General features: G+C 49.5%; 2 protein-coding genes across 9 annotated transcripts in view; one reads left to right on the forward strand and one right to left on the reverse strand.

Annotated features, from left to right (window-relative positions):
• SLC4A4 (solute carrier family 4 member 4) overlaps nucleotides 1-14,489 on the forward strand; it is a 183,375-nt gene that overhangs the window by 70,352 nt on the left and 98,534 nt on the right. For all 8 annotated transcript variants that reach the window (XM_071744182.1, XM_071744186.1, XM_071744189.1 and 5 more), the window contains one exon: nucleotides 794-973. In XM_071744182.1, the coding sequence (XP_071600283.1) occupies nucleotides 794-973 (180 nt within the window). The remainder of the gene's footprint in view (nucleotides 1-793; nucleotides 974-14,489) is intronic.
• Nucleotides 1-14,489, reverse strand: part of GC (GC vitamin D binding protein) — a 125,550-nt gene that overhangs the window by 2,845 nt on the left and 108,216 nt on the right. The gene's annotated exons all lie outside the window — the stretch shown is intronic.

The raw sequence follows: 14,489 nt of genomic DNA on the forward strand, positions 1-14,489 counted from the left end.
AGGGTCTGTGGGTGCTGCATAGAGAGGTGGGCACAGTTCTCATCAAAAGAGACAACACAATTGTAGTTTAAGTGCTTTGGTTTGAAGTGAAAGTCTTTCTGAAAGGGAGAAGGCAGACTTTGTGCTTGCAGTCAGAATAGGAAAGTTGGCATTTGTTCTTTTCTTACTTAAATTTTCTTTTTGGAAAGTGTCAAGCACTCAGACATCCCCATTAACTTCTGTGTGAGGCCCTTCCTCAGCTGCTGGGTTCAGTGATGCCCTGCTGGTACTCGGGGGGGTATTTGCCACTTGTGACCCAATGGGCTATGTAGTCAAGAGGTGTGGGTTTTGTTGCTCTAAGCTCTTCCTTTGGGTCAGTTTGCAGAGGGTGGGTGTTAGGTGCAGCCAGTGGCTTTGGTAAAACGAGTGGCAAAATTAACACAGACTGGTTTTGAAGGGCACTGTAGTCAGTATTGCAAAATGAGGGTGATGGCCTTCTCTGGGCTTTGTTTTTAAATGAGTCACAAGGACAGAATAATTATCAGAGAGTCTGCACTGGTGGGCACTCGCAGAAATGGCTGTACAAAAAAATAATTGTCAAAAAAAAAAATAATTGTAAAAAAAAATAGTTGTCCAAATGGTAACTAAGGAGCTCCCAGTTCACATTTGGAGACAGAAGCTTGGTACTGGTTCTTGTTAGGCCAGCAAAGAAATTTCCAGTGCTTGCTGTTGGAATGCAAGGCAGCAGCAGTGCTCTGGCCAGGGAGCAGGCTCTGTCCCCCCTGGAGTTACATGTTTGTGTTTGTGTCCCCAGGCCACCACACCATCTACATCGGGGTCCACGTGCCGAAGAGCTACAGGAGGAGGAGGCGTCACAGGAGGAGACCTGGACACAAAGAGAAGAAAGAAAAGGAGAAAATCTCTGAGAACTACTCCGACAAATCAGACGTAGAAAACACTGATGAGACGAGCAGCAGCATCCTCAAACCTCTCAGTAAGTTCTGGTCCAGCTGCTGCTGACTGCAGAGGTCTCTTGTCCCTGGGCTGGTCCTGGAGGGCAGACAGGCTCCACAGAACCAGTCAGCTCCTCGTGCAGGGACCAAGTGGGCTCCATCAGGTGCTGCTGAAGGGCTGCATGGCTTGGGAGAGAGGCAGAGCAGACATTTCATCCTCTCTGTCACCTGAGTTTGCTCCTCAGCTAATGCCAGCCAGGAGGGGGCCAGTTTTTAAGCAGCAATTTGACCCTGGGTGTAAAGAGCTAGGAAGGAAACACAATGAGTGAGGCCATGGCCTGGCTCTCAGCGTGAGCACCCTCCCTACAACCCAAGCTGGGAACAGCCTCAGAGGAGAGGTTGATGAGAGGCACAGCCACCCACTGCTGGGGGCTGTCAGAAACACCCACCTGGCATTTGGCTGTGATACCCATCACTTGTGGTGCTGATCAAACTTTTCCCTTCAGCAATTCACCAGTTTTGATTTCCACAAACAAAAAGAAGACTAAAATGTAGCATCGTTGTATGTTTGAGTTAGCTGGAGGGGTTGAATATCTGAATTCTGAGAAGCAAATGAGGTCTGGTGCGGATGCCCTGAGCTTCCACTCACGCTGAAATTGTTATTAGAGGAAAAAGATCTTTGCATGGTGTCATCACTTGCAGCTCTTCAGGGGAGGCTGTCATGAAGTCCCCTTCCTCCTGCTCTCTGCTCTGTTGGCCACAAGCTGCTTCTGAAATCTGGGGAGAGCTGCTTAGGTAGGAATGGGATGGAGCTGTGAAAACCCAAACATGCTAACAAGGTTTGCATGTGGGAGGAGACCCCAGGGTATGATCAGCTCAGACTATTGGGGGTAATTAATGACTCACGAACAGCATGGCAAAATGGGAGGGCTTCTCAGCACTCAGAAGTTTCCCCTGCTCTCTTCCAGCCTGGCCTCTTTGCAGTCTGTATTTTTTTTTTGCAGCCTCTTTGCAGTCTGTATTTTTGGAGTGGGCTCACTTAAATCCCACACAGTATTGTAGGTGCAGAGTATTGCCCTGCAATAGCATGAATAGCTTCAGTTTGTAGCTTCTCCATCATTCCCCAGCTCCTGGATCCAGGTGCTTCAGCAGGTTCTTGCAGGGACTTGCTGCTTTGCCCTGGTGGGCAGATCTCTTTACGAGCTGGCACAGTTAGTTTAGAAAACTGTAAAGGATAGGAGTAGTTCAGATTACTGTCTTGAGTTTCCAAACATTGAATTACATGTTGCCTCATATCCCCAGGTTTTTTGTGTCCTTCTGAAATTCTTGTGTTTCATAGCTGAATTATTTGTTTCCTACTCTTTCTTTGCTGGCTAAGGAGCCTTTCTTCTCCCATTCTGTGTATCCTTCAGAAACTTCTGCTCTGCTGCATTTGACACTCTTTGTCGTTTATAAATGGCTTTTTTATTTCCATTTCATTTTCAGCCTCCTAGGTGGCTGGCAGTGTGAGGCAGTTGTTGGATATTCAGGCTGTTCCAGCTTTAGGTCTCTCCTACTGGAGCTTTGACGAGGGCTTTTTGAGGGTCTGAATGGGTTCTGGGCCCTGTTCCCTCCCAGTCACAGCAAGTGTGCCCCTGGGCAGGGCAGTTCCCTGCTCCCCAGCAGCTCAGCCTGATGCTCAGGCCTGGCACCCATGGCAGGAAAGCTCTGATTTTTTAACCTGATTTTTTCAATCATCTCTGTTAACAGTAAATGAATGAGGGGCTGGTGGCTGAAGTTCAGTTTCGCAAGCAGAGGAATATTAGAAACAAAAGAACTGGGGCAAGCTGAGCAGCAGTTTTACACTGAAATGAAATCTATTCCATGTATTTAGGCAGCTGTCAGCAGAGGGTATGTGGCACCAGGAGCTGCAATACCTGCTCAGGGTGTGTGGTGCAGTGGGACAGCACAGGGGGTGGGCATGGAGTGGGGATGGCCACTGGCCATCTCACAGGAGAGAGTCTGTGAGTTTGCTTTTCTTCTTTGGAGGGAGGGAAATGAATAAAAGCAAGAAGTGAGGTGCAGAGCCTGGAGAGAAGCAGAGGGTGAGCAGGGGGCTGGTGTGCTGGAGGCCCTTTGGGGGGGGGGATGGCTGCAAAGATGCTCTGAGCTCTGCAGGGGCTTGCAGGGTGGGCAAGGGGGGAGCAGGGGGTAAGAAAGAAGCAGTAACCAAGGCAAGAGGAAAGCCTGAGCCTGCTGTGGCCTCTTACGTAGCTCAGCACCTTTCCTGGGAAGGGACCCAAGAATAGAAGGGCGAGGGTGTTGTGGGTGCCAGGATTAAGGCTGCTGGGGCAGCTCTGCTAAGGACCTTTGCATAATGCTGCTTTGGGTGACAGCAGGCTGGGTGTCACCAGGGACTCTGCTCACCCAGAGAGGCCACACAGGAGTCACCCAGGCTGCAGGTACCTGAGGCTCCGGGACACTGGGCTGGGAATATCAAGGGGAGGAGATGAGGGCACCTGTTATGACATAAAAAACAGGAAAGTGCTTTTATGGAGGTGATGGAGAGCTGGAGGGACTGAGCTGTGTGGCCTTGCAGCCGTTTCCCTGGAGCTGGAAGATTTTGGATCCGTGTATTCTGTTTTGTTAACCATGTCTGGAAACAAGCAAGCCCCAGATTTACACAAAGAAAGCTCACACACCTTGAGGAAGGGCAGAGTGTGTATCAGTCTCTAGAATTTACAGAGCTCCTTCTCTTTGTTGATTTTTGCAGTTATTAAGTTGGCCAAGTATTGAACACTGTCAGGTCAGCTTGTATCTAATTGGTAGTTTAATTAATTTTCAGATATGAGGATAAGCAGATGGAGTTTGATTTGCAAAATTTTTAATACAGTAGTGGTTGAAATAATTCCTAAAAGTTTAGGAAATAACCTGGTTGTCTCCATTATACTGAGAGCTTTTTTTTTAAACTGAGTAGAAAGCTTAAGGCAGCTTTGATTGGTTCCATCACTGGTGTTTGGGAGCTGTCACTAAGGACTGGGAAGCCTGGATCTCTTTCCAGGAGGTGATTTCTCAGCTTCTCTGGTGCAATCAGGTTCTGACCAAGTCTGGGTTTGACTCACCAGGTCAAGCTTTGTCCCCCAGCAAAGCAACCTGATTGAACATGTCTGTGGATATGGGCAGGAGAGGAAACAGGCCCAGAAATGCAAACCTTCTCTGTAAACATTTTGTTCCAGCTCCGAACTGGTCTGGCTGTGCTTCCCCAGTTGGGAATTGGTGCAGTCTGGAAAGAGCAGGTTTTTTTTTTAATGTGTGTCCAGTTAAAGAAGCCAAACTCTGGAAGTTTATAAACCACCTTCAGCTCTCCCATCTGGAGAGAGTCAGGGAAACCGAACGTGTACAGATATGTTTTATCCTGAGTGAATTATTGCTTGGGAAAGATGCCTGCTTCAGAAATCCAGACAGGGCTGCATCCTCTGCTGCTCTGAGGAGGAGATTTGAAGGCAGCTTTCCCTCTGCTGAGCCCTTTCAGGAGATTCCAGGCCTGCAGGGCTGTCTCTGTGCTCAGAGAGGAAAATTGGAGCTCAGAGCCCTGCTCTCTGCCCCAGAGCTGGCTGAACTGGGGCTGCTCTAACCACGGGCTGGTGCAGCCATGTCCCTGATGGAGAGTACCTGCATCTTCTTTCTAAGAGCATCTCTTGTAACCAGCCCTGGTTTCCACCTACAGCCAGGGAGAGGGAAACACTTTTTAGCCCTTTAGGAAGCCTGCATACAAGTCTTGTGGGGGTAAAACAAAATTAAGTATATATTCTTGCATTCCTAGTAAGTGGGCTTTAAATACCCTTTTCTTATCTGCCTAAAGCACACATAAGGGTTGGAAACCAGACAGAGTTTTGTGGTGTCAGATGGGGTTTTCAGAGGGAAGAGATGGTGGGGTTTGTGCTGCTCGTGGCTGGAGTGTTCAGCCCTCAGTCCTCTGGGCATCCTCAGCTGCTCTGTGCTTGGCTGTGGGAATGGGGAGAGGGGAAGGCTGAGCTGGCCAGGAGGAGGATTTCTGGCTGGCATGGGGGAGGTGTTGAGTCCCCTCAGCCTCATCCCATGTGGCAGAGGTTGCTGTTACCTGCAGGGGATGAGCCCGAGGAGGAACAAGGAAAGCAGATCCAAGGACAGGCTGAATCTCTTTCCCTCTTCCTCACGCTTCACTGCAGCATTTCCCATGGAGATTTTCCCATGAGGAATTGCATCCCTGCCTGCTCTGGGAAAGGGTCTCTGGTTGCCCTCCAGGTGACCTTGGCTCCCCCCTGGCTCAGTGTCAGAGCACTGGGAGGTGATCCCGTTGTGCAGAACGTGCCTGGGGTCCCTGGGGCCCAGCTCCCTTGGACCCTTCAGCAGAAGGTGGATGCTGCCAGAGACAGGGATATCTTCATTTTGAAGCCTTGAGGGTGTGTTTAGAACAGAAGTGCTTGGAATATGGGGGCCAGGCTTGGGCTGACTTGAGCCATTGGTTATTGGGTCAGAAGCAACAGAAGTAGGAAATTGTGGGGTTCTTGGACAGGATGGAAATCCTCATCTTTGTTCAGTTGATCTGTGACTGGGCAGTGGTTTCTGGGAGGTAGGAAACTGTGTGTGTTTGTGACAGAATTCAGTCCTTTCATAGGCAAAGGTGGTGCCAAGCAAGGGGGGAGCAAGAAGCTCAAAATACAAAATATCTGTCCCTTTCAAAAATATCCTGGGGAATTCTAGGTGTAATCAAACACAGTATTATAAGCTATAAAGTAACAGCTGCATCTCAGTTCAAGCCCTAAGGCTTTTAATAGAAAATAATCACAAAAATGATGCTGGTAACATAGGTAACAAAGAGCTGAACATCTCTGGTCAGGGACTGTAAAGCTAGCTGGCAATTAACAGCCTCAAACCCTGTTCTCAGGAGATTAACTAGAGGCACCTCTTGCTTTTTAATTTTTCTTTTCCTCTCTTTAAAGAGTAGGACTAAGAAGGTATGGGCACGTGTCCCAAATTCATGCTTTGTGCCTCTTCCCACTTGCATTTTTCAAAAGTGACATGGAAACAGGCAAGGAGGGAGCTTGCTTTGATGGGCAGTACCTCAGAACAAGGCTCCAGCTGTGGGATGTCTTCATCCCCACCAAAGCTGGGTGCTGCTCATGCCTGTGCAGACACATTTGTACATGGAAGTGCCTTGCCTCTAAAGCCCCAGAGGAGCTGCTTTTGCTGAAGGGCTGCAAGAGGAGATGGTTTTCTTTCCTGATATGTTATTGCTCTTGGCCAAGTATAAAGGTTTTATCCTCCAAGTTGAAATCCTGTATGGATTACTGATTTTTTTTTTTTTTTTTTTTAAACCACTTGTGGTCCTGAAAAAGATTTGTCTAAACTCAGTGGAATGCTTAAGGAAATGGAGGGGGAGGAAAAGAAATTCAGTGTGTCTGGTTTGGTGGGTATGGGCTCTCTGCCCCAGGTGCTGGGCTTCAGAAGTGAGTGTGGGACTTGGCTTTGGTGCTGGGGGCTCAGCAAAGAGCTGGAACCCAAAAGCAAGGAGCAGTGATGAACACTGCCCAGCTCCATGGTGGAACAGAATTTTCCTGGTGCTTGGATCCGTGAAGAGAGGAAAAGCTGAGTTTTGGCAAGAGACAAAATGTTGACAGGTGGATGAATGTTACTGCAGAATCTAATTTTTGGAAACCCTTAAAGGAGAGGGATAAGTGGCTGTGAGCTGAGGCCATCTTTCATTTTAGTCTTTGCTGCAGCTGTTCTGCATATGATGCCATCACTGAAGGTTTCTTTACTGGCTGAAGGGTGTCACTGTGAGCCCCAAAACCAGAAATGGGCAAGAGAGGCTGAAAATGTGGATCTGTGGGAGAGGTTTCTAGAGGAAACCTCTAGAGGAAACCTGGACAGCAAGGGGGAGGGAAGGGATTATATGTCATCCCATCCAAGGCTTAGCAAGCTTTGCAGTTTGCTCAGAGAAATTCTTCTACCCACCAGCAGTAGTTCTTGAAATAAAACTGAAAAACCCCCCAAACCTTTCTTGAGCTGTGGGTCAGGAGGGGTTTGTTTCATGCAGGTGGTGTGGGAGGCTGGCTGGGCAAGGGGAGGTTCATGTGCAGTAATTCTGTTTGGAGATCCAGCCTGCTCTCCAAAGGCAGGGATGTGAAAATCAGGGAAAGCTGGAGCTCTAGGGACTGCTCCTTGCTTGGAGCCTGCTCCCAGTTTTGGAGAGTTTGCTGGTGGGTGAGTACCTGGTTCTGAGCTGTTCTCAGGAGGTTGTTTGCTGAGGAGAGGGAACCGTAATTATCTCTAAAAGATTATCTGGACCTGGCAGATCTGGCAGCAGCAGTTGGCACTGGTTTGGTGGTGTGTTTTTTTTTTTTCAAATTGGTTAATCCCTGCTTGGCTTATCGAGATCCCTGGATGTTGTGGTGAGTAACCCTGAGCATGACTTCACCACACTGATTTGTTTAAGTGGAGACTTCTTCATTTTCAATCCAAGCACCCAACAGTTTGTTGTTCTGGTTGGTGTGGGACACCCTGAGCTTGGTGGCATTGCTCTCCTTAGTTTCCTTCACATTGTGCTTTGCTGCCTGTGTGATGAATACAGTTTTTGGTCCTTTGGGGTTCTTCAGGCCTTCAAGTGGGTCTGAGTGCCTGGATAAGAGAGGGGTGCTGTGTGTGTGTGTATGAACAGCTCTCTGACATCTGGCTGCTGAGTGCAGTACTTCAGAGCAGTGGTAGCCAGGGGTCCCCAGAGGCCAAGCTGCTCTGGTTTATTTTGGCTGTGTCCTTTTCCTCACCAACACGACTGTTCCTGGGCAAGAAAAGCCCACCCAAGGGGCTGGAATGCCCTCTGATTCCTGTGCCCTCTGGGTTCTCCATCCTGCCCATCACTCCTGCTGGTGTCCAAGACCTCAGCATGCAGGTGGGTGTTTGCAGCCCTCAGTGTCCCACCAGTGCCTCAGGAACAGGCTCTTACCTCGTGCTTCTTTTCTCCTATAAGAACCTTCATTTCCTGAGACCCATCGTGTCTTGGTGCCTGCCTGCCCCTGGCCTCAGGATCAGTGCTTGTGAGCACGTGGCTTGCACAAGTCCCCGTGTTACACAGAAGGTCCCCGTCGGGTTCCAGGCAGGAGTGGAAGTTGTCATCCCAAGTGTGGAACAGCCCATCCCTGGTGAGATCCAGCTAATTCAACAAGGATATTTAAACATCCATTTAGGAAGGCTCAGCCTCGGTGTCTACCCTGAAAGTTCTTTAATTAAGCCAAGAGCTATAAATAGCAAGGGACAGCTCCAGGACTGAAATAAATGTCCCTTCTTAGGCAAGCAGATGCAGCCCAGCTGGAGGATGTGCCAAGAGCCCTCTTTCTATTAGTGCTGGTGGATTTTTCAGCAATCTCATTTCTTTCCTGGCTCTTCAAGACACGGGGTGAGATTTTAAAAAGAGCTTTAATCTTCAGCTCAGCACAGGGAGAGCAGTGCAGACCAGTATGGGAGCCTTTAAAAAATACCAGGCTGGATGGCCAAAGGGATTGATTTTTCAATTTTTTTTTTTTTTTTATACTAATATTTCATGTAGGGCAGATGGTCCCAGAGCCTTTTACCATAAGCTTAAGGGAATCTGGGGTGTTTTGGTCTTCAAGAGCTGCCCAGCAGCAGGCTGGTGGCTTGGTCCAAGCTGACTGCATCCTGGCTGTTTGGGGAGGGAGGGAAGGAGGAACCTTCTGCTGCAGGGTCAGGCTCCTGGGAGGTTCCTCTCAGCCCAGGGGGATCGCCTGGATTTGTCTGACTGGGGCAGACAAACCTGACAGTGCCTTGGGTTTCAAGATGGGTTTATGGGTGGGTTCAGGGAAGAGGCTACAACCTCAAAAAATGCAGAGGGAAGGTGAGGAGGGGTTTCTTGAAGACTCAGCTGGCAGGGAGGACTTGTCACTGGGGTGGGAGTGACAGAGCAGAGGGGGTGTAGGGACAGAGAGCTCCAGCTGGAGATGGTGTGGATGGGGATGCTCTGGTTCCTGGGGCTGCAGAACATCCCTGCTCACACACAGGCACTGGGGCAGGATGGAACCTCCCAGGGTCTGAGGGGATGCTGAGAGGGACTGTGTGCAAGGGCCTGGAGGGATAGCATCAGGGAAAATGGGTGTAAATTAGAGAAGAGTGGATTGAACTGGATGTCAGGAACAAGTTCTGTGCCATGAGGGCAGTGGAACCATGGCCCAGGTTGCCCAGGGAGGGGGTTGAGGCCTCATCCCTGGAGATGTTCAAGGTGAGGCTTGAGGAGGCTCTGAGCAACCTGATCTGGGTGAGGTGTCCCTGATACTGCAGGGGTTGGACTGGGGGACCTGGAGAGGTCCCTTCCAACCCAAATGATTCTGGTTCTGTGAAGGCACAGGGTGGTGTGAGGCTGGCTCTAGATGTGAACTGTCACCCTAGGCAAAGTTTTTCTTTTTTCTTCCTGGCAAGAGCACAGGATTTTTCTCAGACAGTTAATTAAAAAAAAAAATAAAATAAATTGCACCCTTTGCAACACCTCTCGATTGAAGTGTTGGGCTGGGTTTTTTATTTCTTTTTTAGCTTGACTTGGACATATGCTGATCACATGAGGGCTTCTTATGAACATCTAGCTTTGTTCAAAAAACACTGCACTTCCCTTACACCTAACACCCCCTTCACAGGTAAATCCATGGCAGAAAGGGGTTTGGTGGTGCTGGGGGGGTCTGGGAGTGCTGGGTGCCCCTCAGCAGGTGAGTGGCTGTGGGGAAACAGCGAGGAGCAGGCAGCTGCTCTCTGTTCCCTGCTGCTGGGTGAGCAAGCACTGCAGGTTTTTATCACTGCAAAACACATCCCCCTGCACCCCCACGTTATATTTTCCCCTTTCTCCCCTCGAGTGTGTTTTCTAAAATAATTACTGGAGTGTGCTTTTAATATCTCCCTCTTGACACGAAGCAACGCACTCATTCCTTTGCCAAGCTTTCATTCCTTGCTTGTGACAGCTGGGGAAGGAGCTGAGTACTTTTTTCTTTTGATTCCCTTGCAAAATCCAGATTTGGGGTAGGTGAGATAAAAGGCAGGGCTGAGATGTTCCTCCCACAGTAGGTGTGGGCTGAGACTCCCATGCACAGCAACAGTTGAAGTGATTTTTCTTGGCCATGTTGGTTGCTAAGGCAAACACTGGGTACCTCTGGGGTGGGGATTAGTTCTTCTCCTGCCCAGAAAATGTTGAGAATTGTGATTTTTTTTTTTTTCCCTTTCAGGTCATTTCTGAAGTTGTTTTTGAGAGTAAAGGCTGGGGGGGAAATTAACACTTGTCCTTGGATAGCTGGTGTGCACGTTAGGGCTGCTGAAGTTCAGGCATCAGTCAGTAGAATGATAGCATGGCTGGGTTGGGAGAGACCTTAGAGATCACAGAATCACCCTGGCTGGACAAGACCTCCAGGATCCTGAGTCCAACCTTTAACATAAGACTAACAAGAGCTTGGCTAAGTTCTGTCCCTAAGCACCATGGCTCATGGACTCCTGAATCCCTGCTGGAATGGGGACTCCACCACCTCCCTGGGCAGCCCATTCCATGCCTGACAACCCTTGCAGTGAAGAAATTCTTCCTAATACCCAACCTAAACCTCCCCTGTTTCACCCTGAGCCCAGTATCACTTGTAACATCACTGGGCAGACTGATCCCCACCTTTCAGGGAGTTGTGGAGAGCAAGGAGGTCTCTCCTCAGCCTCCTCTTCTCCTGGCAAAACAACCCCAGCTCCCTCAGATGCTCCTTCTGAGACTTGTGCTCCAAACCCTTCAGCTTTTTTTGCCCTCCTCTGGACACCCTCCTGAAGTTCCATGCTCATCCACTTCCAAGTAGAAAGGAGGTGTGGGACACCCAGGATCTGAGCCTTGCTCTGCCCCCACTGCCCTGGGAGATGCTGTTGCTGGGCTTCAAAGAGACCTCTGGCAGGGATCTCCTGGGAGTGCAGGGAAATCTCATCCTGGTGGAACAGCCTTTCCCACATTATCCTCTCTGGCTGGCATGCTTCACAGACAGCTTCTGCTCTGTACCAGGGACTGAGGACAAGGGGCTGAAAACCAAGGGGGAAAAAAGCTCCATCTTTGGAGCATCCTCTTGTCCTGAGCAAGCAGTCAGGATCCTTCCAACATCCTTCTCCTTTTCCCCAATAACTTTTTTTTCTTTCCAGCAACATTTCTTTAACTTTTTTTTTTTCCCCCCATGCATTCCCCATCCTCTTAAGTGCCACAAAAGTGTCCTTAGGGATGGAACTGTTTAGCCAGACCACTAAACTCAGCTTTATCTTTGCTTGGGTCCTCAACATGACTGAGCAGCTCAGCCCATCCCCAAACTTGTTTCCTGCTGGTGTGGTGTCAGAGAGCAGGAGTGCCCTGGGATGCGTGTGCCAGGGGTGCTTTGGGGGAGTCTGCTGCCTTCTGAACACTGATGGCAGTGATGTGGGGAGTGTCTTTAGGTGCTTCTGAAAGCATCCTGTGTTTGTAGGGTTGCCTTTGGTTGGGAAGCAATCAGAGTGGTGCTGCAGAGCAGTTCCAGTTTGGAAGAGACTTTCAGAAAGCCCCTTTGTGAAGCCATCACAAGTACCTGGAGTGATGTGAATCTACAGAAGAGAATTGTCCTCCCCTCAGGCAAAGGCCAGGATAAAACTGTTCAGAGCTGAATTCTGCTTTCAGGGGGTTCTGGATGTGTCTGAAAGGAGCAGCCACTGAATGAAGGAAGGGGACTGAATGGGACCATTTTCTCCTCAAAGAAATGAGAAGGTGCTTTTGGTGAGGACAGTTTCCAGGAGGTGTGCATTGAAAGGCACAGTGTCACCTTTCCAGGTATTTTTTTAAAACCTGCCTTCATTGTTCTCATCATGAAAAGACCAAAGCACAGGAACTGCCACAGTAATAACACCAAGAGAGGTGGCAGAGCTGGTGAGATGTTCAGCTGATGCTGTCAGCTTGAGGTGATCCAAGTCCGTGACCCTGAAATAACAAAATTAATTTGAATTTCAAGCACAAATACAGCAGGAGTATTGTTTCAGCTGGCCTGGTTTTGGCACCCTAACACTGTCAGACTCCTGCTATACTTCTACATTTCTCTTCTGTTTGAACAACTGATACAGGTGGGTTTGGGTTAAGTGGAAATGTAATTAAGTAGAAGTTCTGATTCTTCTCTAGCTTTAGCTTCCCCTTGAGAGGGGAGTTAAAAAGATAAACCCCACCTGGTTAATACTGAATTAATTAGTTGAGCTAAAATAATAAGAACTGGGCGTTGTGATCTGGGCAGAACAAAGAAAATGATCTGCAAAGTGCAGTGCTGAATCAGTGTCCCTGCACCTCTGTGCTGGGCTGAGAAAATGCACTTTCCTTTGCGTGTCCTGCCTGGGCTCTGCAGGTTTGCTTCCAGCTCCTCACTGAGAATGCTCTTTGCTGCTTTTTTTCTTCAGCAGGCAGTTTTTATTAGAAATCTCCCTTGGCCAAAGGTGTCACAATGAGTCACGCTAAATGTAGAGGAAAAGAATTCAATCTAAAGTTTGCATCTGGGTCTCAGGGCACAGGGTGGGCAGCTGTCTGCTCCGGGGACTTCAAACGAGTCTTCAGCTTTGTCTTGAGACTTCTTGGGTTTTTAAGTACCGGGAAAAGTGCCTCTGGGAGGTTTTACGGGGTAAATGTTGCCACTTGGAGATGTGCACTGCTGATGTTTGAGGCAGCTGAAGCAAAGGAGAGGTTGGGTCCTTTCCCAGCAGCAAGAGGGGAAGACCTCCTGTCACTGGGAGCTGCTCTGCTAAGCTGCTGTCTTGACCTGATAGCATGTGCTCTGGAATGACCCAAGCACCCTAATGCTTTCCCTAATTCTGCTCTCTGCATTCACGTGAAACTGCTGAGGGACAGAAAAGTCTGAGGAATTTACCGTGCGGGGGGAAAAAAAACCCCAAACCTCATTTAAAAGCATTTTGATTTCAAGGCAAAGATATTTCCAGAGCTGAATGGTGGAGGGGATGGTTGGTGCTGCAAAGCTGCCCCTTTTTTGGGGTTAAACTCTCTGTGGGACAGCGTGGCAACAAAGCATCCCAAAGCTCAGGCTCTCCTGAACCTAAACAGGAGTCTGAAGCCCCCCAGGGCATAACCACCAGACCTGTCCCTGGGGCCTGGGGGCTGATTCAACATTCCCTGGGCCTTTCAGACCTGGGGGGGGGGGGGGTTTGCAACTCAAAATTTTTTTTTCCAGAGCTGAGGCAGAGCCTTCCTGACCCAGACACACAGCCCTTGGTTAGGGGTGCTGGTGGTGCAGGTGTCTGTAGCCTGGGCTGTGCTAACCAGGAGAGGAAGAGGAGCTGGCATGGAGTTCCTGGCTGACCTGGGGAAAGGTCTATTAGATGTTCTCCTCCCTCTCTGCTCAGTCTGTCTGGCCCCAGCCAGCCGTGCCTGCCTCCAGGATGAGCTGATCAGACCTGTTCTCCTCTGAGCTTGGTTTCCAGAGAGACCAAGGGAAAGAGAAGGGTTTGGAGTGAGGCTGCCAGGGAGGGAGGCACGAGCAGGCTCGGGGCTGGCACCACGGGGGGGTTGGAAATTGAGCTGTGAGCTGGACATGGCTTCTTCCCTCTGACAACTGGAAATCATCAGTGCAGCCTTAGGAAGGCTTAATGCAGGCTCTGTGCAAAACCCTCTTGTCTTAATAGAACCAACATCCAGTTTTTCCGCTCTGACCCTTCCCTTGTGTTTTCTGGTGGCTCTTGTGATCACATGGAACTGTTCCTCTGGGGGCTGTTGCAGATGCTGATCCTTACTCGAGTTATTCTCAAAGCTGCTGTCCTTTTTATTGTTAGTTTTATTTGAGGTTTGCCTATCCCTTCTTGCTTCTGCAAGGAGATGGGCAGGTTACCCCTTTTGGAGGGATGGGACCATGGGTTGCAGCTGAGGTCAGCTGGGAGGGCAAAGAGGGGCTGGAACTGGGTCTCCTCTCATCCCAGGAGCTGGGGAGAATTGTGTCCATGACCTCCTAACCTCCTCCAGCTGGGATTGTGGGTTTGGGAGATGAGGGGGCAGATGCCACTGTGGGGATGGCAGCAGCAGCTGCTGATCCAGTGAGGATCAGTGGATGTGTTGGCAGAATCCCGGGGAATGTGCTGGGATGTCTGGAGCTCCACAGTGCTGCTCCCTTCTCCCTGTCCCACTCATTTCTGGGCCCTTTCCCTTCTCTTGGCACCCCCCTACCATTCATTTCTCTCCTGCTGCAGGCTGGCTGGCACAGGGATGCTGCAGATAATGCTGAGTGCAGGAGGAAGCTGTTAGGGAATTAGCTGATTAAGAAATGGCAAACCATTGGATGGCAAACCAGAGATCTCCAGGCCAAAAACCTGTTTTACTTGGATGCCAGTGAGTTGGTATGACAACACTGGGAGTGTGACTAAAAACCCTGAATCAGTCAGATACAGAACACTCACTGGTAGGGGAGGTCTTCCTGTCTCCCCCCAGAATATCTCTGCAGTGTCTGCTTTGCTGGAGCCTCGGGGAGCATGAACCCTAAAATTAAATCCATTTCTGTCATCAGCCAGGAAACCCAAGCT

The sequence above is a fragment of the Heliangelus exortis genome, chromosome 4 (genome assembly GCF_036169615.1).
Source record: "Heliangelus exortis chromosome 4, bHelExo1.hap1, whole genome shotgun sequence".
NCBI classification, from domain to species: domain Eukaryota; kingdom Metazoa; phylum Chordata; class Aves; order Apodiformes; family Trochilidae; genus Heliangelus; species Heliangelus exortis.